General features: G+C 32.0%; 1 protein-coding gene across 10 annotated transcripts in view; it reads right to left on the minus strand.

The window, feature by feature from the left end:
- Positions 1–24,122, minus strand: part of RAPGEF2 (Rap guanine nucleotide exchange factor 2) — a 214,642-nt gene that overhangs the window by 91,670 nt on the left and 98,850 nt on the right. For 7 of the 10 annotated variants that reach the window (XM_074338381.1, XM_019733142.2, XM_019733144.2 and 4 more), the window contains 3 exons: positions 15,246–15,321; positions 13,233–13,400; positions 10,470–10,487 (listed from right to left, as the gene is read on the minus strand). In XM_074338381.1, coding sequence (XP_074194482.1) covers positions 10,470–10,487; positions 13,233–13,400; positions 15,246–15,321 — 262 coding nt within the window. The remainder of the gene's footprint in view (positions 1–10,469; positions 10,488–13,232; positions 13,401–15,245; positions 15,322–24,122) is intronic. The other 3 variants (XM_019733145.2, XM_019733141.2, XM_074338382.1) reach the window with 1 other exon arrangement.

Consider the following 24,122-nt stretch of genomic DNA (forward strand, 5'->3'; position numbering starts at 1 on the left):
TACTTACAAAAGATCTTTCAGCAAGATTTGGCTTTCATTATTTATAATATTAGTAGATCTAACTTTTAAAATACAGTAATTAATTACATAGTCATTCTTTGTTATGAAATGGTACTACGTACCAGTGAAAACCCATTTCTGTATTGGACTAAAACTAGAAAGGTTAAAGAGAAAAAAAAAATTCTGTATTTTGTTGATGAGAGAAAAAAAGAGAAAACACTTAATTGCAACAAAAAAGATTGATGAATCAGACAAAGCCTACCATCATTGCAAGTACAACTCATTAATTCTTCACATGGGACATTGTATTCAGTAGCCTCTTTCTTTTAAAGGTTCTTAAAGGGTAAGTAAGCATCTAAAGTAGCTGAATTATTTGATATATATGCATATATTTAGATCAAATTAAAAGTTTAAGTGGCACAAAAGTAATATATGTTAAATTACCTTTTAAAAATAAATAATTTTATGTATTGAGAATGGAAAAGACCTATATCTATGTTTGACTCATCTGAGTGACCCATGATCACTGGACATGATAGTTAACTTCTTTGACCTTAACATGCTTATCTCCTAACAGTAGAGACACCAATACCTAAAATTTAGAACTGCAGGGAGGTTTAATAAGCAAAACGTATAAAAAAACACCTAGCTGACTGGTATACACTAGAAGCATTCAATATTCCTCCAAGATATTCAAAAAAGTCAGTTGCACTCAAGATTTCGGCAACTGTGAATGTTGGATAGGTGGCTCGGATTGGGTAGATATTCTTGTCTAGAATTGCTAACGCAGGTGGATCTGTAATGTTACTCCTAGAAATATTAACTAATGCTAATTCTGGGAGTTTGATCCAAAGATATCAACATATAACCAAGATACTTCTGAGCACCTATGATATGCTGTACAAAAGGTATACATTCGCATGCAAGATACTACCTGCTTTCAAAGACTCTACTGACTCTAGGAATTTAATTTTTAACAAACATATTTTCATTTTTAAACCTAATGTCTTCAAATAAGTATAAAAACATATAAGTTTTCATATGGTTTGATAATGCTCATTCCTAAACAAAATGACAGTATTTATAAATGGAAGCATTAATCAATGGACTTTGCTACCAGAAATAGAATTGCGACTGCCCCTCTGGTGTAATTAAATATTTTCCAGACAGGAAATGCTTCCAAGTAAATTTGCCTGGAAATAGAAGATTGTCTCAATATAGAAAATGTTTCAGATGCCATAGAAATTCTTTAAATGTTCTCTTGAAAAAGAAGTCAGCTACTGATATGACCATGAGCTTACAATGACAACATCCCATCTTTTTTCTCATAAATGAGTAAACAAAGCCCAAACCACACATCTAATCTCTCCCTCTCTGTAAAAGCTCTAAAAGGCTTTTAAAAGAGCCTGTTCTATTTTGCAACTAAAATAGAATATTTCACCTATTCATATTTTAGTTGCAATTTCAAATTTTTAATTACTACATGCTATTTTAAGAGTACAATACTAGATAGAATACTTAATTTTATATACCAGACAATTACAGTTGTTACAATTGCTCACAACCGGCCAGATGGGTCAGATTATGGAAGATTATATCTCCTGGTTGTGCCATTAAGTAGTCATTCACAGTATTAACACACAACCATAAATCTATAATAAAACACTAAACAGAATAAGACATTCACTCATTATTCCACACTTGACCCCCAAGACTAAGTGGAATAGGACAGGAAACAAGAAAGCAAGAATGAACTTCAGAAATCATCCTGGGGAGTTCCACAGTGTGATAGACATTAAGCAAAATGTAATGTTCATCATTAAATGATTACTAAAAGATTGCCTTAGTGCAAATGTGCATCAAAACTTATTTTTCTTGAAGGTTTGTATTTTATAAGCAATATTTTTTTTTCAAGGACATAAAGCAAAATAAAAATCTGTGGGACCAAAATTTAAAAACACATTACTCAATCCAATGGATTTCAAGATTTAAAACAAAAACCAAAATTAACAAGATATTAATATTATACTCAAACTACTACAAAGCATGGTGTTTATAACAAAGGTAAAATATAGTTGGGAAGAAAATGAGACAATGATTTAAAGGAGAAATTTATCTCAGTGAGAAATAATGCATGAAGCTATAATGATCACTAACCCCACAGATTATTCATGTGGACATTTCAGTTTTCACCAAGAGAAACCCGCCATTTCAAATTTGAGGAGTGGGGACATTTCCAGTCCCTTTCCAAAGGGCGCCTTATCTTTTCAGATTATTTTGCTGTAGTAGTTGATTGTTGAATCACAGTGAACACTTCAGAGCACAACATGAGCAGTAAATCCACTTTGTGATGGCAAAGGAAACTAGCCTCTAATGTCTTAAAATTAACTAGAAGTGGATGGAAAAGACTGAAGGCAGTATCTTTTTTTTTGGACAGAAAATAAAGGAGCCAGTAAAAGTGAAAATACAGTCAAACTTGAGGAGCATAAACATAGAAAAGAATTCTAGGAAAACAGTAAGGAGTTTTGAGAATAAAGAAGTTGTAAACATATTGCTAGGTTGTTTCTTTATACACTAGCAAACTGAAACAATCTGTAATATAGTAGATTACCGTGAACATTAACTATTAACCACCCACAGGATATTGTTAAATCTACCCACGGTGATAATCTTTTTAGAGGGTATAGTGGGAAGAGACTTACTTGTATTGGCATAAGACCAAAACCAATTTTTAAAGATACTTTATATCACACTTTCATACTACACGAACTTTTGCATTAAAATGTTTAAATACTTTATAATTACATATAATAGCTCATCATTATCTTAATAGGGAAGGGGAGTCAGAGAACTTTGCTGGGGGAAGGGACTTCAAAAATAAAATTCCTGAAGAGAAAAAAGCTCTCAATGACAAATGCTAAATAAATTAAGTAAAAATATCTAATCTTTAAAGATCACTACAGTAACTACTACAAAAACGTGTTGATGTGACCACCCAGTGCAACTCATACATGTAAAACACAGTTATTTAATGGAAAGCATTTAAAAATTCTTTCCATTCCATCCAAAGTTAGCGTGGGATCTTTCCACTTCCTTCTAGTTATCCATAAAGGAATTAAGCAGCAAGAAGGAAAAGGGTGTAAGGAGAAATGCCATACAGGAAACAAGGTCAGAGTCAGCTTCATAGCCTGAGATCTCCTCGTACGCAGTCACGCAGAGCTGTGCGCTCAGGGCGCCTGCACTTGGTCTTTTCACGGAATACTTTTATTTGAAACAAAACAAATAATGGACAAACTATGGTCATTCAGTCTTGGGTATTTGGCAGATATTTTCTTGAAAATGAACAAACTGAGCTTGTCACCTCAAGATAAACAGCTGCTAGTACTCTGTCCGTGATACAATTTCAGCTTTCAAGTAAAAATCAGACTTCTTGAAAATCTATATCCAGCATCAGAAGCTTGACAGCTTCCCAATAATTGAGGCCTTTTTAAATGAGACTGGTAGCGATGTGACAAATGTGATTTTTTTTTTATATTGTACAATGGGCCAAGATTTGGAAGACTGCTTTACTCATGACCAATGCATGATCTTTCTAAATCATGCATGAGTAAAAAGATCCATTCATTCAATGTGTAAGTAAGACCAATGGGTTTTCATAAAAGAGAATAAGAAAAGTTCATTGACATAGTTTTATATTCTTCATTGCAAGGAGACCTTTAAGAAACTACCACTTTTCAAGTTCTGCAGTAGCATATCAATAAAATTGTTTGAAAAAGCTGTTAAAATACCCCTCCCATTTCTAACTACCTATCTGTGTGAGGCCAGATTCTCTTCATATACTTTATATACTTCAACTGGAAGAACATATCGCAACAGACTGAACACAGAAGTAGATATGAGACTCCAGCTGAGCTCTATTAAGCCAAATATTAAAAATATTTACAAAAGTATAAAACAATACCACTCTTCTTACAAATGTTTTGTTTTGTAAAATATAGTAAATTTTCACTCAAAAATCCTTATATTAATGCGTAATGGGTGTATTTTTTCAATTAGTTAATGAATAATTTTTTTAAGCTTCTCAGGTCCAATTTCTAATATGGCAAATAGTACTATAGATAATTCACATAAACAGAAGGTTGTTGGAGTTTCTCAAAAAGTTTTAAGGAGTTCTAAGACGAAAAAGTTTGACAACAGCTGCTCTAAGAGATGAACTAGAAAATAATCAGCCTCTTAGCTCTTTTAAAGAATCCATAGTTATCAACTGTCTTTAGAGTCCATTAAGACAAAACCCTGTGTGTACGTAAAATACTACTTCAGCTGAGGTGTCTAACAACTTAATCCACTTGCAGAGCGGTTAGCTGTTTATACTCTTCCAGTCTAACTAAAAAGTTAGGCGAATGTTCGTACTGAGGAGAACAAAACTGAAGCAATCAAGTACTCATCAACAATGCCCATTGTCAAGGCACTAATATCGTCAAGAATATCAACGATGCCCAAGAAGTCTCTACATTCCAGTTGGCTGAGGATATACTTGTTTCATAAATTAACAAACGGCAAAGTAATCTTTGTCCTAAAATCTTTCCTGAGTATTCCAAAATTCCTGATGATTCAAACAGCATTGTTACGGCTCCGTTTAAAAATAGGTATAAAGAAACAGATATGAAGTAAAAGTATGCTAATAGTGAAAGGAAAATGTTACAACTTATTTTGAGATTTTAAACTTTATTTGCTCATTAACACTCCCAAATGCCTTCCGGATTGTACCAAAACGACAGGTGACCAAATAGCATTGCTATCCTCATAGACATCTGAGTAAAAATTAAGACACCCTGAATATTTTCTTTTTCGTCCTCAAATTTTCCCCTTTTGACTTACTCCATCATTTATCCCAATCAGTAATTCATATTTCATATTTGGCCTACTCTGCTGTCACATATTTCTCCTTTAGGCTAGCAATTCCAAATTCCGTATTATATCCACCTAGTCCTATGTTCCACTAGAAAGAGAAAAAAGGAATACTTTAAAAAAAAAAAAATAGCTACCTGATCCCAAACTAAGTCCATAAGAAATTCCTCTAATATAAACAATTATGCAGTAAGCCTTCTTTTTTCCAACATATTCTACAATTTTTTTCAAAATATCTTAAAGTTATTTTTCAGCCTATGTGTAACTTAAAACAATCACAAAATATGCAAGGTACGCCTGTGAATTGGTTGTATTCAAGTCAGTCAAAAGTTTCCTACTGATATTTTTAACAACACTGAACTGTACACTTAAAAATGGTTAAGATGGTAAATTTAATGTTATGTGTTTTTTCAAAAAAAACGAAAAATCATTGCGTTATGCACTTTAAATAGCTGAATTGTATGGTATGTGAATTAGAACTCAACAAACCTGTTGTTTTTTTGAAGTGTAAATTTTCTACTAATCAATTTTTTTTTAAAAGGAAAAGGTTTACTACTGAGATATGGATAATGACTAATTTTTTGAGAGAATAAGGAGGGAAATTTATATACATAAATATGTATAACATGTAGTAGACATTTTGAAATTATTTTAATAGAAATAATTAAAATGTTTCTTTTCACAAGTGATTTAAACCTAATACCTACACACAGAACAAAATGCTAAGAGTTTCTTCCAGAGGTCAACAATATCTTCTAGCTAACAGAAAGGGATTGCGAGGTAATGTTTTAACACTGGATTCAAAATCAAAGAACATTTCTAGTCACCCAATATTTCAAATAGTGACTATAAACAACCTACGACTGATAATTGTAAAAAGATTAATTCAGCACTGGTAGAAAGTAGGTCTAAATATCAAAAGATTTTTCCAAAGAAAAGAGACATTTTTCAAATCAGCATGTAGCACTGCAAAATCTCATGACCAAAAAAAAAAAAAAATCACAGGATAAGAAATGAAACAAAGATGAAAAGGATCTTTGCTGTTGAGACTAAAGGCTAAATTTTAGCCAAGTATATTTAAAACATGTACAGGCACAGAGAGCCACCAGTGTTCACAATTAGAGGCAGGACAAAGTAGCGGTGGTCTTTTTTGACAAATAAATTGCTTGAAATATTGCATGACTTGCTACACAACACCCTTATTACTTTCCATTTCTAAGTGCAACCAAAAGATGGGTCCAATTATGACATCAATACAAGCTTTCTTTCAAAATGGAATGAAAGAACAGTAAATCCCAGTGGACATGGTAGTTCTGCAGCAGAGATGATGTAATATATAAAAATAGACATCCTCTAACAGAAGCTGAAACTTGGGTAAACAGCACACTGCATACTATTCTCAACTGCCTTGCATTAATTTGCAATGCATGCTGTTAATAGCACGAGAGAAATCATTTTATGTTTTAAACTATTTCCTGATATACAATTTCAATCTCTATACATCTTCTATATTGTAATTTCCCAATCTGCATATATTAAATCAACATAAATACCTGGTTGTAACTGCAACAAAGAGAAACAGTCCACAAAGCAATAAGATTGAGACCACCGCAGCAGTTTCAACATGCTGCATTTTGCCAGAAAATGCAGCACATGTGGCACAGTATTGTTATGTCCACCTATTGTTCAAAGACCTTTCCACAGGGAGCTTTCTGCAGGATTTTAAAATGCAACATACTCTAGGTGAAGAGGAACCAGTAAACCTGCTGATAATGAGCGTGAAAAAGCAAAGGATACTTCACACTTCTCTTTAAGACTCTCTGGTGCAAATATAAAACACCAGGCATAAAGACAATAAATAGTACCTAGCAAAATTTGTGGGGTGTTTTGGTGTATACCACTCCTCTCCAACGCTCTCTGCACACTCCCCCTTTTCTGGTCTTTATTCCCCAATTCAGTTTTCACATTTCTGTTGGGCTTTCCTGGATTTAAGAATATTTTTCTTTGAGCCGAGATATTAAAGCCATTCAAGAATCCATGCCTGATTTCTCAAGGTGCTCTGCCTCCTTAGCACCTGGAATTTTCTCTATTTTAGTTGCCCATTTATTTATCTGTATTCCCTGGGAGACTGTAAGGTGAGTGAGAGCAAGACTCTGTCTGTTCCAAACATCTCTATAGCCCTAGAGTCTGGCACAGACCTGAAACAAGATGGGTACTCAATAAATATTTGTTAAATGAATAAAAATATATAAATGAAAATATTGAAATTTCCTTGCTACAATACAAGAAATAGAATATACAGATTTTCTTTATCTCCATCCTATTATAATTCACAAATAGGCATCAACGACAGTATTTAAGACAAAGGCTTTAGGTTCAATTAGGCAAACAAATGCTTGATTAATTTACATTAAGGAATGAAAATACTAAAATTAAGAAATTTTTCCCTATACTTGAATAATTCTGGATAGGCATATAAATAGATTTTAAAATATCATGAATAAATTACAATCAGGTGGGATATGATATGAATGGATTGTTTTAAGTTAAAATCCTATGACCTTAATATTCAAGAAATTTAGTAGATACACACGTCATTGATATATTACTCAAAACACATTCTCCTTCTGTTAAGTAGCAAATATTAAACTAAGACCTCAGAAAAAGAAATAAATAATAAGTGACAAAGCAAAACCATGACATGAATAAAAATATTACCTATTTCTAACTTAAGAATGGCTCAAGTCAAAAGTCAAATGTCAAATAAAAGTGTATAATTACACAAACACTGTAATTTTTTTCATTTGTTTCAATATCTAAATTTTTGAAACAACCAAATCTATCAAGGAGTCCCAACTAAAGATAAAAACAACTCAAATCAAATCTATCTCTAATTAAAGAAACCCTATTTCAGAGATATAACCTAGGAATGATTATATAACCATTATAAGAAACAGGACTTGTCTTATATTATTATAAAGGATAATCTTATAAAAAAATGGGACTTAGTTTCATAAGCCTCCTAACATGACTCAATCTTATTACCTGGGTGCCACATTTTATAGACATTGTATGATCACTGACTGTAATAAAAAAATCATTCCCAAAATGTTGTAATATTAGTTAATTTGACTTACATTATATTAACTTAATTTTATGCAATAATTTATTATTTTATACATCTGTACCAAGAACTTTAAAAACCAAGCCTATTCTACTGAAAAATTCAATGCATAATTATTAAACTGTGCTCTGAAGTATATACTCACTCGTAGGAAAGGACTACTAATGAAATGTATGGGAGATACCTTTTTATATGACCATCTAATGGATTCTCATTATTTCAAAAATATTGCACTGATTGAAACTTTATGAATATGTTTTATGTGATACTGTGTTCAAATCCTCTTAACTCAGAGCCATACTTTTTCGGGCAAGTAGGAGTGGTAGTGGAAAGACAATCAGAATTTTCAAAGTGTAAAGAACATTTTAATTATGTGACCAGCCTAGAAAGGCTGGAAATTTTTGAAATATCCATTGGTACACATAACCTCCATGGCATAACCAGAACAAGTTTTCTTCAGCCTTTAGCCTGATATCTCCGTACAATCTTTGCTCTTCCGAAAGTGGGAAGAGGACAGAGCTGCTTTTTTTGTTTGTTTGTTTTCATTAAAACGAAAGGAGAACTTAAAAAGATGCCAGAACAGTTAGGTACCAGTTTCCCCAACACTCCAGTCAGGTACAAGTTGAAAAGTTTCTTTCTTCCCTTAAGCCCTACTACTTCTCCTCTCCATTTTTATTATGGAATTTAGATTTCCCTACCCACAAAAACTTCTAGAATACATTACCCACGGATGCAGAGAGGATGTGTAATTATGGGTAAAATAAGCAAACTCCCCTCACCCCACGACCTAATTCTGAACCTGGAAACAAGGTACACCTGTTCAAAGTCCAAGCCAGTCTCCCATTCTTCCAGGAACCTACCTACTACGTGCCGCTATAATCTTTACCCACCACAAGGCTGAAAATTCATGCCACATTTTATTTTCTGGCTCAAGTACATCTTCAAAAAAACAGGATCCAATATTTTCAATTATGACCATGTTGTTGCCAAAATTAGGTTAAGAATGTAATCAAAATGTAAGGAAATGTTAATGAAAGCCATCGCCAATCTTCCCTTCTCACAGCATTTTAAAATGCTTATTCTCTCTGCAAGCCTCACACACTTGCCTTAAAAAATGTTCTAAGAACACACTACATGGACTATGAGTATTCATGCTTCTGAAGAACTTTATTATAATTTGTTTTAAACTATTGTAACCACCTAATTTTTAAAAGCGTACGTAAGGTATACATCATAACTCCTTGCCCATTTTAAGTGTAATTCCTAGTTCTAAATGGTAATTAGATAGACTGCTAATTTTTCACATTAAAAAAGAAGAGGATTAATTACACACTGATGCAGCTTTTAAAATATTAAGTTACATATTTTTAAAGTATATCTTTAGCAGGTAAAAGCTCAAAACGGTGCAAATACAAATGTTTTGATACAATTTTATCAAATTTAATTGTATAAAAATTTTTAGATTTACAGCATCATTTAAAAATTAGCAGTGCTTCTAAAATACAATATAGCCCTCATGCTACCTGTGGCATTTTAATATGTATTCTCTCTTATGATAAAGTAACTGCCTCATTTTAATTTGAAAAATTATACAAATATTTCATGCTTTCAGGCAAGGGCTATTACAATAGCCAAAAATATTATATTGATTATAGACTTCTAATGTGAATTAAATTATTCATGTGCAATAAAAAAAACACAACTACAAAATTTTACTAATTAGTCAACCAATTACTTTCCAGAGTTAAATCATTTTTAATTCTGTGACTCCAAAATCCCTGATAACCCAAAATTTGAACCACAATTTCAAATGAGTATCACTGAAAATCATAAATTAGTCACATATTGGTATGAAAGAAATGAGGAAAGATATTATTATAGGTCTCGATTAAAATATAGAATGAAAAGTATGAAATCTGGTTAAAAATAAAGCGCAAATAAGAAAAAGCGATTTAAAATTCTTGTTTCCTTTTTGACTAAGCCTTTATTCTATTTGACTATAATTTTACCAGTGGTCTCCCAAAATGCTCTCACATTGGGATTTCTGAAATTTAAAGTTTTAACCTATAGCATTTAAAATCTAAATTTCTAATGGATTTCCCGTAAATTTTCACACAAAAAGCAATTAAACTTCCGTTAGGTCTATCTGTCTGTCTTTCTCTCTTCATTTCTTTGTCTGTAAAGCAGATTAGTGAAGAACAGTGCTCCCCTCATTCTTAAAAATAAGTAGGTAGCACTTTTATTCTTTCTTCAAAGGTGGGCAATTCATCCCTACATCTGCGCAAATAAAGCCACCTGTGCCACACCTAAGCCACTGAGAGAATACAAAAGAACAAGAACAAGCAAAACACATCAATATTGTAAACTCATTAGTTACAATGCAAATTCACAAATAAACTTAGGTTAGTATTAGGAGACCACACACAAATTACAATACCTGAGATTTAGTGCATTCCTTTGAGCCAAAATGAAATGAGTGCCATAAAGGAGGAAAGGAAAAGATGAACATTATCAGACATGCTATAGTACATCTGCCAAAATGAAGATAATGTTAAAATTAGGTTAAGAATGACCATATAGGATTGGCTATATGTATAATGTTCTCTTTGTCTCTAGCCATGCACTTGCAATCATTTAAAAATCACCTGTGAAATATAATCAATCATGCATCTTTTAAATAAACGTTTTACCCTCAGCCCCACGCCAGTAGGGTTCTTTCAAATGAAAGTGAAATATTTCTGTTAAGAATAAGTAAGTATGATTTAGAGCTAATGAAAAATAATAATTTTTATTTAATTAGTTTTATTCTGTGGTATCATATATACAAAATTGTTTACCAAAGTTAAAATCATATATTTAAGTAAAACAGTATTATGTAAATGTAATTAAAACATAATTTGCACAAAAAAACAGAATCCAATATTTTCAATTAAAACCATGTTGTTGCCAATCTGAACTCATTTAGTAAAATTAATACCAACATTTCACAAATTAGTAAACTAGCACATGATCCACTAACAGTCAAATTAAATTTTTCATCCTAGTACTGAATTTTCCCAAACAAAAGTACCTGTTGACCAGGTAAAGCATTTTTTTAAAACCACTTTTAAAAACAGTAAGCTTGTAATTAAAAAACAAAAAACAAAAAAACTACCGTGTTTCCCCCAAAATAAGACCTACTCAGCCCATCAGCTCTAATGGCATCATTTGGAGCAAAAATTAATATAAGACCTGGTATTATATTATATTATATTATATTATATTATGTAAGACCTGGTGTTGTGTTATATTATATTATATTATATTATATTATATTATATTATATTATATTATATTATATTATATTATATTATACCAGTATTATATTATATTATATTATATATTATATTATATTACAGTATATTACATATTCTATTAAAGACCCAGTCTTATATTATATTAAAATAAGACCAGGTCTTACATTAATTTTTGCTCCAAAAGGCACATTAGAGTTGATGGTCTGGCTAGGTCTTATTTTCAGAGAAACACGATACACATTTTTTAAAAATTAGATGAAAAGGGAGTGATATAGGGATGGTGAGTGACATATTCCATAAAGGATTGGCAAACATAGGGATGGGAGAGATAAACAGTTAAAAATGACCTCCCCCCCAAAATTAAGTGTGACAAATATGACTATATAAAATTAAACCAGTCAACTTTAACACTAAATTTTAAGTAATTGACACTCCCGCTAACTATCTTAGTATGGAATCTGATTTGGAAAAATAATTCTAAAGCAGAAAGAATATTAACAATTTAGTATTGGGCTAAAATATTATAATATATTGTATTATTAAGATGTACAACTATTTTAAATCTATATTTCCTTCTTCCATGATGCTACATCAACACTAAAAATACTACCTTCTTTTATAGACAATGGTAACAAAAAACCTTTCATAGATTTTTTTTTTTTAAATACCAAGCCTCTCCAACAGACCAACAAAGCTGCCTTTATGATGAGCAAAAAGCAATCCTTTCCAAGTGAGCTCAATGAAAGGCTTCAACTATGAAATTCATGTTAAATTAAAATAGTGCATGGGTAGAGTGAGAGGGGTAGGCGGGTAGCTGGTGGTCAAAACTGCTTAAATATTCAAATACAAAAAGCTCTCACACATAGAACATATGAAGTGTGGGTATAAAATATATCACTTAAAGTTACTAAAATCTGAGTACATAATTTTAAGTCTATATATATTTTCCCGTGCCTTTTACATTTATACTTATGTGTAAGAAGAAAGAGAAAAACAGGTAAGAGAAACAAATGAGAAATGGAAAGTAGTTGTCAATTAATTATCTATTTTTATTTTTTCTTATTTTTGTTTTAAAATCAATTTCATATATAATGACTACTCATTTAATGGTATCATATGTATAGATAAAACATCTTTCGCCTTATTATGACATGTGTAAGAATTCAAGCGACTTCCTTTTTGAAAACAGATATCCTCAAGTATATTTGCAACTCTTTGGATTGGCCATCACAGGAAATATGCACAGTGCAACTAAGCAGAAAGAAAAAAATAAGAAAAATAAGGCTCTAAAGCTGCTTACATTGGGGTCTTGTACAAAGCACTACTCATCTGTGCCTTGGTTTCCTCAAACAAAAAATAGTTTACTTATCAAATATTTATGAATGATAATTCATAAATTCAAATGACAATTAAGCAGGCTATAGCATTAAGAGGACCTTTGAACATATTAGAAATACTTCAGATCATTACACTGGAACTTTAAAAAAAGCATCATTTCAAATTATACTTATCTCACTTCATCAGATTAAAAACAAAAAAATTTCTCATACTACATTATCAGAATGGTATGAAAAAACTATAAAAATAATATATATATATATATCTTCTTTTTGAGTTAAAAAACAGGTATGATACCAATCATTGGGGTGGGGGTAGGCTGAAATTTTAGATTAAGGTAAGAACTTAAAGTATCCCAGTTACAACTATACAGGCTAAACAATGTATTTTGACATTTTATTTCAGTTCTTTAAAACTATCCATATTATGTGTTTCCAGTAAAATCTGCACTTCGGGTAAGTATATCATAGAAAGGAATTATTCATCAAAAATAGAAAATTTAAATCTTTTCACAAAACTCCCAACAAAAAACTGAAGATATATAAAAATATTCTTTTGTAACTCACCGTATGGTAGCCTCTAGGCAAAGGTGGTTTGCCCACAGGATAAGGATCCACAGTGTCAATAATTGTTTGTCTTTCACCCTTCTGGTTGATTTTTCTGAATCTCCTTCGAGACTGTCGATGAGAGGCTTGACGCTGAAAATATTCTTCATTTTCATCCATATAGTCCACCTGAAATAAAACCCCAAAAAAATTTCATTTCTTCAAACACAACATTACATAATTAAGATTAGCTGCAGAATAAAACTTACTGATAGTCCATATTCATTCATTTTGCAAAGACGTTTGTAGACAAACTCAACAGTCTCTAACTGTTTTTGAAATTCTCTGGAACTAACTGGTTTTGAGTAACTTTTCTTTTATGAAGAAGCATTTTCAGTTCCACTTAGGACAATATGAGTAACTCTTGTATTTCTTGCAGTTTCAATGGGAAGGATATTTTCAGTAGTCTTTGTACTCATTTAATAGTGAAAGAACTCACAGGATACATTACTACACATTATAAAAGCAACTGTCCCATTGTTACTAAAGCACAAAAACTCCAATGTATATGACTAAATCTGTGAAAATCCCCAAGCCCCAAAATAGTTAAACAAGACAGCTAGCAGAATGGCTTTGGTAAATTACCTAAGGGTTTCTCTTCCTACTTTCATTCTGTGGATTGTTTCTTTTTTTATAAATAGTATTGTTTAAAAAAAAAAATTCCTCATTTTAAGCATTTTAGAAACTCTGATGAATGGACTAACAGAGAATGAAAGTTACATTAGGTTAATCCTCATCATATTTATATAATAAAAATGCGATTGCTCACAATAGAGGCATTAGATATTACAACTATTCTCACACTGGCAAACCTGGTAGTTTGTACAACACTGGCAAGTATAACATTCTCAAGGAATGCTGAAGATCAAAAAGCTTCTAAAAGAAACCCAAGACTAGCACTAAAGGAGGCCAAAATCTCAAGGAAATATCTAAAATCATTTCAAGACCTATTGCAACAAAGTCTTATGTATCTGCTTACATTTTTCCAGTCCTAAATCTTTACTCACCACCATGCCACTTTCTCACTTAAGAGTAAATTTTATGAAATTTCACCAAAAGTTTTCACTAGTTTTGACAGGGATGTTCCTTTCTGATGGAATTTCTTTCCTACATCATAGGGGGAAAATCCTACATCTTCTCTAAAAATAGACTTGTAGTCAACCAAATACTATTAAATGTGTAGTAAAAGCTTCCATTATCATCTATATTAAGCCATCATTTATTTTACAAGGTTTTCCTTCCCAGATAGGATGCTGGATGGGGAACAATATGAATATCAATATGAACTGAATGTCTACACTGGGAATTCCTTACATCTCATCTTATTTTTGTTGCTGAATTTTAAAAAAGGGTACATATTATCCTATCTTAAAATCACTTTTTTATAATAAGAAAGAATGTGAAGGTCTTTTTTAATGCATTAAAAAAATGGTACTCTTATCTATTCTGACATTATGCTTTATGTATATGTCTTATCACAATACAGTTTTTAAATCACACAATTCAATTAAAAACAGATAAAAATCTCAACAGAGTATTTAACCAGCAAACTAGTTTCCCAATTTTTTTTCATTAGTTAAAAGAATTGAAGTGATTTACTTATGCTAATTGTTGCCTGAATACGTATCACGGTAACTCATTTTAAATATCTCATTCATTCCAATTGATATTTGGAGAGCAAATATCCTGCAATTCAAAGATTTTCCTCAAATTTCAGTTAAATGGTATTATCACAGACTGATTTAGGAAATTCAAGCATCAAACATTTAGGTACTTGTTCCTTTTAAACTTTCTTTTACATTTAATTGAATCCTGTAAATAATTACAATATGATTGTGAATTCAAATTCTAATAAAAAGTTGTAAAATAAATATGTCCAAAGTTATATAATACACTTTATAAATAATTTGTGAAAGTGTTTTTATTTCATAACTTTCTTTAGGGGAAAAAATGTCTTCAGAGGGGTATTCTTACCACAATCATTTCCGAAGGCTCTAAAACAATGCATTCACAGCCACGCCTAAAACTTCCTGCAGAACGCTTGCCAAAACTAGAAAAGAAAAAAAAAAAAAAGATTTAAGAAACAGAAATTGTGAATTTAAGCCAACACTTAAGATAAATAAAAATGAAAAACAATTACAAGAAGTACACACTGGAGAAAGAGAAACTATCTTTAATCATTATTCACACGGAACAACAAGGAATTATTCAAATTGTTAAATTTCAGACATGTTTTTCTAAAAAATCCCAACACAGTGTTTTCAAATGAATAATGTAAGCAAAGGAGAATCAATATGAATATGTTTTGCATTAGGTTGTTTTAAATCATTCCCAGTTAGCTAAAGATTTAGAGTATTCTAATAAGGATGGGAACTGAATTAATGGCAAACTACAAACATATCAAAAGAAAGTATAAAGTGTATATGGTTCTCTTCTATAACTTAAGCCACTTAGGTTAAACATTTCTTTCACCTACAAAGTATATTTTTCTAAATTTTCAAATCAACTTATGCTAAAACGTTTAAGAAATGGGTATTTAACTTAAGACTTTGTCTTTAGCTATAAAATGATTTAAGTGGATATACATACTAAAAGTCTCTTCCTCTTGAAAACTTTGCACTAGAGAACCCAGATATAGCAACTTTGCCCTGTCTGTGAGAACTCCCATCTTAACACTAGAGCAGATTTATTCCCTCTGACATAGAGCTATATGCCAACTAGAACCACGAAGAGAAAATCCTGGCCAAGCTAAATAATCCTGACTTGCTCTAGTAATGTTCGTCTGTCCCTGCCCATTCACTACTCCAAAAGTCTTCCCTTCCCTCCAGTCAATTTTTAGTAACCATTTTTAATAACCTATCTCTGTGAAAAATATGAGAAAAAATTCTTTCAAAGAACTGTTATCAAGCATTTTTTTCCAAGTTAATTAGACATTTTGAGTGAATGTCTATGAAAATTCTTGTTGCATTTATAATCCTCTTTATAGATGGTAATGCACAATGTGTCAAACTATTGTGAAAGTCATGTAAGACAAAGAGAACAGGAAAGTCAACATTTCACTATCATTGTGATCTCTAGCAAACCAACTTGACCATTCTTATAATCTAAATTTTACTCATTTGTAAAATTATCAGATTAGACTAGGCCATCACTTAAGTCCTTTCCTGCTCCAAAGTTCAGTTTCTATGAAAACCAAAAACAGACCCATACTTAGCTCATGTGAAAAATTATTTTAAAAATATTCATATATACATTAATACATACATACTCACACAAACATACACATTACAGTGCATTTAAAAGTTAAAAAATGCGAAGAAATATATAATAAACCTATTTGCTTTGTCATGCTACTGTACATGCAATTAAAATGATCTGAACTGTTCAATATTCATTTTTTGGTTTACAACTAAATACCACTAAAATTACATAAAATCTTCAGTACACACAAAAATTTGTTTCTGGTGTCTGAAATTACCAAATTCAATTTAATTTTTAATAAAGCTTATAATTCAATGATACACTAGAAATTAAGAAATAATCTCAATACGTTAGTAAAATATGTGGTAGGTTTCATACCATCACTGTCCATTTAATCCTGCTATTTGACTAGATACAAATATATAGTGTATGCTTAAGGTTTATTAGTAATAAACTAACATTAAAATCTAAAGAAAATCATGACTGTGACTCTAAGTTTTATTTTATTAAATTATAGAAGTGGACAAGCTTTATAAACAATGATCAAATGGTGTTTCTTTGTTTAAAATTTTATATAGTAAAGTAATTATGTGTTTATAATGCATAAAATGTTCACACAACACTTAATAAAAAACAACATGCTAAAATTGAGTTGCTTTACAAATTTTAGGAACAAAAGGGGTAATGTACACACAAATAAATTCCATTTATTTATTTTATGCCTAATTCTTGCACCAACAACTCACTACTTCAGAATTAAGGCTGTAAATCCTCTGAACAATTAGCCACTAGTTCAACAGGACTTTGTGGCTCAGTAGATATTCACATTTTTATTTATATTAACACTATTACTTTAGGAATGAAAAGTTTCCACCCCCTAAAATGTGCTATAAAAAATATCTCCATGAAAGTCTTCTAGAAAGTGAGCTGCACTAGAATCTCACAAAACTCTTTTGAAGCCACTAAAGACTCAAGTTCTACTGACCATTACAAAGATGCGAACAATAAGATAAATAGTAGAACCTCCATCAGATTAATTTCTTGAATATGCTGAGCAGAGAAGGCAATGCACACAGAACACGTTGTAGCAAGACAGAATAAATTATTTATTCAAAAATCTAATTTTCAAATACAGCCAAGAACCCAGAGGAAAGAGTGGCCTCAAAAGAGCCAAAGCACAGGTTATGAATGCACACACTAGGCCTGATCAATGATGACAAGGCCTCTTGGTCTTCGCAGAGATGACTGACTCTTAGCTTACAAACCAGAAACTGTAAGGTAGGAAGGATAGGGAGAGTGATGAAAAATGTCAGCGAGAAATTAAGTTCACCAAATACTTTTGCTTGTACTATCTTTTTCTTTGAAACAATAAATATGTAAGCAAAAGTAAGTAAATATCACTAGTTAATAAGTTTTCAAAATCTTTGACCAGGTTCTATACAAATAAACTCTAAAATATTCAATTCTGGAAAATAAGTATAGATATTGAAAAAAAAAAGCAACCTGATGGAGACGTATAGAAGGTAAGATTTCCCCAACAGATGATCTTAAGATCAATTGCTTTAAAGATTCTAGATGATTTAGTAGAAAGAAATGGAGAGAAATCTTTAGGTTTTCAAATGACACATAGACTTTTAGATAGTAAAGCACAAAATAAAGCCACTAATAAAAAGGTAAAGACATTTAATAAAGTTGTATGATAGATCCAATGTACTATATTCTATATAATGTGATCCAATATTCTATATAAAAAGTGATGAAATGCACACAGCATTTAATATATTAAAGTATGTTAAAAATAAGGGTTCCATGTTTTAGTTAAAAGAAATAAAAACTAGAAGTCTTTAAAGGCATTAGTACAGTAAACCGCAAACATAATAAACAACAAATAATAAACAAAGACATACTTCAAAATGATGGACATACTAGGAAGGAATAAAAATTATATGTATATTTTTAATTTCTTTTGGATGAAAACCTAGGAGTGAAACTTCTGGGTTCTTTTCAATTTTTACTTAACAGAATAAATAAAATAAATTATTATTCTTTTTATTTGCTAAAAGACAAACAATGAAAGTACACAAAAATTTCAAATAAAATAGTCTAAAGGACCCCTAATGACTCTATCATGATATAAAGTAAAATTATTCTTTCATGAGTAATGATTCAATGTAATGCCTATTAAAATCCCAACAGCTTTTTTTGCAGAATAGAAAAACTGATCTTTAAATTAACATGGAATTGCAAGAAGTGCTAATTAGCCAAACAATTTTGAAAAAGAACAAAGTCAAAGGACTCATACTTCTTGATTTGGAAGCTTACTACAAAGCTGCAGTAATCAAAACAGTGTGGTACTAGTACAAGGATAGACATACTAAAATGAAATTGAAAATCTACAAATAAACCCATATATCTATGGTGTGGGGAGCCATGGTTACAGGAAACTCTGAGCTTTGCAGAATGTCTCAGTTTATGCTACCTGTTTCCTCCCCCTGAGGCAATTATCTCTTCCTGCACCTGAGGGGAGCTTGAGCTTGTAAGCTGCTGAGGAATTTGGTGGGAGCAGCCCGTTCCCAGACACAGAAGGCTGATGCCTATCAGGGCAATTGATAAGATAATTACTTGTGAGTTTCGGTGAATTTTGTATCCTCTATGTGAAAGCTAAAGAATTTACATTTGTTATGTTAATACATACTTGCACGTGCTCAAACTGCTTATATGGGTGCAGTAAAATAAACTTAGTGTCTTCAGGATCACTGAAGTTCCGCGATCGCCATCATATGTGAGAGTGTCTTTTATTCATTCCCACTCCCCCATTCGGGAACCCACCGACTCGTGACGGCTGGCCCGTCGCACTATGGCCAGTTGAATTTTGATAGGGTGTCAAGTTCATTCAACGGGGAAAGAAAAGTTTCTTCAATAAATGAGTGGGACAACTGTAATTACACATGAAAAAGAATGAAGTTGGACTCCTACCTCTCACCATATACAAAAATCAACTCAAAATGGATCACTGATCAAAACAAAAGGGCCCAAACCATAAAACCATTACAAAAAAAGGGTGGGTGGGGAGATAAATCCTTATAACCTTGGATTTGGAAATGGATTCAAAGCACAAGCAGCATAAGGAAAAGTAGATAAATTGTACTTTATCAAAATTAAAAACTTCTGTGCATCAAAGAACATTATCAAGAAACCGAAAAGACAATCTACGGAATGTGAGAGAATATTTGCAAATCATGTATCTCATCAGGCTTTAATGTCCAGGATATATAAGAATTCCTAGAACTCAACAACAAAAAGACAAATAACCCAGTTAAAAAATGTGCAAACGACTTAGATCTTTCTCCACAGACGATATATAACTAGCCAATAAAAACATGAAAAGCTGTTCAACATCCTTACTCATTAGGGAACAGCAAATCATACCTGATACTAGATGTGAATGAGATACTAGGGTGGCTGTAATTTAAAAAATAATAACAAGTGTTGAAGAGAATATAGAGAACTTGGAACCCTTGTACTTTGCTGGTGGGACCATAAAATGGTGCAGTAACTGTGGAAAAAAGTTTGGCACTTTCTCTAAAAGTTAAACAGAATTACCATATGACCCTATGACCCAACAATTCCACTGCCAGATAAATACTCAAAATACTAAAAAGAGAAAATCAAACAAGTATTTGTACACCAATTTCACTGCAGTATTATTTAAAATAGTAAAAAGGTGGAAATAATGCAAGGGTCCATTAACAGATGAATGTATGAACAAAGTGTGATGTATACCTACAATGGAATATTATTCAGCCATACACAGGACTAAAATTCTGACCCATGGATATAAGTTCTACAACATGGATAAGCCTTGGAAGCATCATGCTAAGTGCAATACGCCAGTCACAAAAGGACAAATATTGTATAAAAATCTCCAATATGTGAATTCATAAAGATGGCAGATTAGAGATTACCAGAGATTGGGAGAATGCCTAATGATTACATAGTTTCTGTTTGGAGTTATGGAACACAAGTTCTGAAAACGGGTAGTTGTGATGGTTGTAGAACAGTGTGATTGTAATTAATGCATTGAATCATACACTTAAAATAGTTAAAATGCCGTATTTTGTTTTATATGTATGATACACACACACATCATATATGTGTGTACACAAATTTACATATATATGTATATATCCACATTTTAAAAAAGTCTTATAAAAGAAATTTATCAAGAGGATTTGTTTGCTTTAATAGCTTTGAGTTTCTTAACAAAATTTCAGGACCTGAATAGGAAAAATCAGGAACTCTGCTTTGACCAAACAACAACAAATCTTAGGGACAAAGGAAGAGCTAAGTTTGATGGCTGAACTGTACTATTGATAAACCTGAAACCAATCTCTTTTCTACATTAATTTAACAATGAAGTGGTAGAAGTTGTGGGTGAAAGGAAAACTAGGACGAGATGAGAAAAAGGAAACAAATATTACTGAAATATTTTAGAGTGCTGAAGACAGTCAATTATACCTACAGTTTTCTTTCACCCAGCATTAATCCCATTTTTATTTTATCCCTGGCCATAAACTAGGGGCCACCTCCACCACTGCATCTCCACATATATGTGGGAGAGAATTCTGCTTCCTCTTCCTCTTCCAAATAATCATTGGACACATATTATAATCAATATAAACTGTGTAACCATTACAGAGCTTACAAGAAACTCACTAAATATAGCCACTATTCCTAAGTAGTTTGTGTTCTGTGGAAGATGAGTACACAAGAAGCTGTGACAACTAGCAGAAAAGTGAACAGCATGAGTTTAATAAAAATGTCATATTTTTCTCCTACAATTGCATAAACCAAAATGAATCTATAGAATTTCTGAGTTGAGAAAAGAAACTTTAAAAATTATATAATAATGGATATCTTGGCATTTTCCCCCCTTTATTTTCACATCTGAAAGTGTGCCATATCCGATGTGCGACATCAAAAGTCCCCAAACATCTGGATTTACAAAAAGGCCTCCAAGTGACTATAAGATGGGTAACCCGTGCCATCCCACTCTCCCCATGAGAAGTGTCTTTCCAGTTCAATTCTCATTTCACAACTGGAGAAATTAAGCTGTTACCTAAAGGTCGGTTAAACGAAGATGCCGGGAATGACAAATCCGACTCTGTACTGCAGGATCCTGTTGTACTCCACTGACCTTACCCTTCTCTTGCTTTTTTCTGTAGCCCTTTCCACATTCAATAACATGAACTCTAGTTTTTGGTAAGCTTGACATCTATGAGAAATCATTCCTGGGCCTCCTCAGTTATGCTGCTACAGTGCATCACATTTACCCAGAAAAAGCACCAAGTCAATGACAAGCAGGGAACAGAACTTGTTCCCTAGGTTGGCTAGGCTCACTCACAAGCTGGTTGAGTGAAAAAATACAAATCAGCTTTTGTAATTCCGAAGTCAATTCAAATTCAGCAAAATTACAAATGACCATCAAGAAGAGCCTGAGGGTTATCCTGGAACAGTCAAAGATTTGAATGTCAAATCCATAAAAACCTAGTCTCTTCAGGCAGCTGCTGCCAGAACTTCAACTAGTAGAACATCTGCTTCTTTGAAATGGCACTCATAATACCACATACTAAGATAAACAAAGATGTTTTTCAAGTTTAAACTCCTTAATTTTTAAAGTGATATAGCTTATTTTTAACTTTCATTTAAATTAAAAAAAAATTAATCACAGTCTCTAGTAGTTTCAGTCTTTCTATGTGTATATTCCTATACTCATATGTGTGTGTGTTAAGATATAAATACATGAATAATTGCCTTTCAAAAACAAGAAAGATGTAGGTAAGAGTTATGAATGAGACTTGGCCTGAATATTTAAAAACCTGTTAGCCCTTTCTATACTAGATAGCAGCCTTTCATCAGTAGTGGCTATAGTGTCACAGAGAAAGACATAGGGAGACACGAAGAAAGTATTTGCTTTAAGAATGCTGATAGCCTTCTGGTTCTACATAGTATGAAAATTTAATTATTATGGTCCATTTTAAATCCTTCTAAATTGTTCTGTAGAAATACACTATATAGCCTGAGTTTCAACCATTCAGCCTCAATGTATTTCAGAATGTCCTTATGATGTTACATTTAACAATCAAAGATGACAACTAAATGATGCAAGTTCACTTTAAGTCAGTCTATTGGTTTTCTGAGATATTAAAAAAAAAATTTAAACAGAACAAATGATTATGAAAGACCACTTGGAGCATAACAAGCAGATTATTCTTCAATGCTCATATTCCCTTAGTACAATTCATTTAGTTATGGTTGCTTCAAAAACAGCTTAACAATCCAGATTTTCATTCCCATTAAATTAAATTTTTGCTAAACTTTTTGTACAGAACAAATTAAGAATTACAAATTGTTCCTAAAATTGAAATAAACTAAGTTCAAAGTGTTTACAGATACAAAATCGAATAACTTTATAGTACCAACAATGTACAGACCAAAAGTACTATAAGTTAACTACTCTTGTACATAATGTAAAATAGAGATAAAAATTAATAGCCTGATACACTTTGTTTCAAGTTCAAGACTCACAAGAAGAAAGCACAAATGCTTGAGAATATCAAATCTTACCTAGTTTTCATAAATACCCATCGGTAACGCTATACCGGAGAGGGTGTGGCAGGCTCTTACTCTGGTAAGGCCTTCCTGTACTAAGTGTCTGTGGCCACATCGTCCCCACCCAAGTTGACTCAAGAGAGCACTTTCTGCTAGTGTGAATTTCCACGAAAGGCAGTCGCTGAGCACAGAAACCTCTTCTCTCAGGGTCCCTAAGCTCGCCCTTTGTATGGGCCTCCACATTCTTGTGGTACGTCAGAAATGCCCTGTGGAATGCAGTGCCTCCGTAATGGAATGTAAACTTATTCATGTTGGGCTATACCGTGTGAGGAAATACATGCAGTCAAACTGAGATGATACTGGTAGGTATATCTAATTTGACAAAATGATTAAAAATGTTATACTCCAAGATATCAATTTTTTTATACCTTCATTTCTAGAAAATGATAAGCAGTTATTAAATTTTACTTTCCTCCTTTAAAATCTAATTAAATGACTGGAATGACGCTCCTAAACCAAAATCAATGTATTTATTTAGAACTTACAAAAAAACATATTCACATGATATCGTCTTTCGATAGCAGGACAGCAAATAAATCACTTTAACAAAAAAGAATCTAACAAGAAACTGCTGATGCCATCAATTCCATTCCCCCAAATCAGTAGAATATACAGGAATCACAAGTTTTAATAGAAGTGTGAGAGGAAAGACTTACCATAAAAATGCACTTCATCTTTTTAAATATCTGTCCTCACTCATAAGTGTAACAATAACCCAAAAAGTAACAGCTATTTAAAACAAAAACATACACACATCAAGCACACATATAAATTGCACATGTGTGCAAATTACAAACTGTTTATATAAAGCATGACCTTTAACAGGCTCGTATTTCAGAAGTAACTACTTGGGAAAACCAAACATACAATGAAGCATCTCTAAATTTCTTTCAAGGCTCATTTAGAAATATTTTAACAATCATTACCATGCACAAATTAATAGAAGTTTGTTGCTCTACACAGTGAATCTCAACATTT

This window comes from Rhinolophus sinicus, linkage group LG07, assembly GCF_036562045.2.
Source record: "Rhinolophus sinicus isolate RSC01 linkage group LG07, ASM3656204v1, whole genome shotgun sequence".
In the NCBI taxonomy this organism is placed as follows: Eukaryota; Metazoa; Chordata; class Mammalia; order Chiroptera; family Rhinolophidae; genus Rhinolophus; species Rhinolophus sinicus.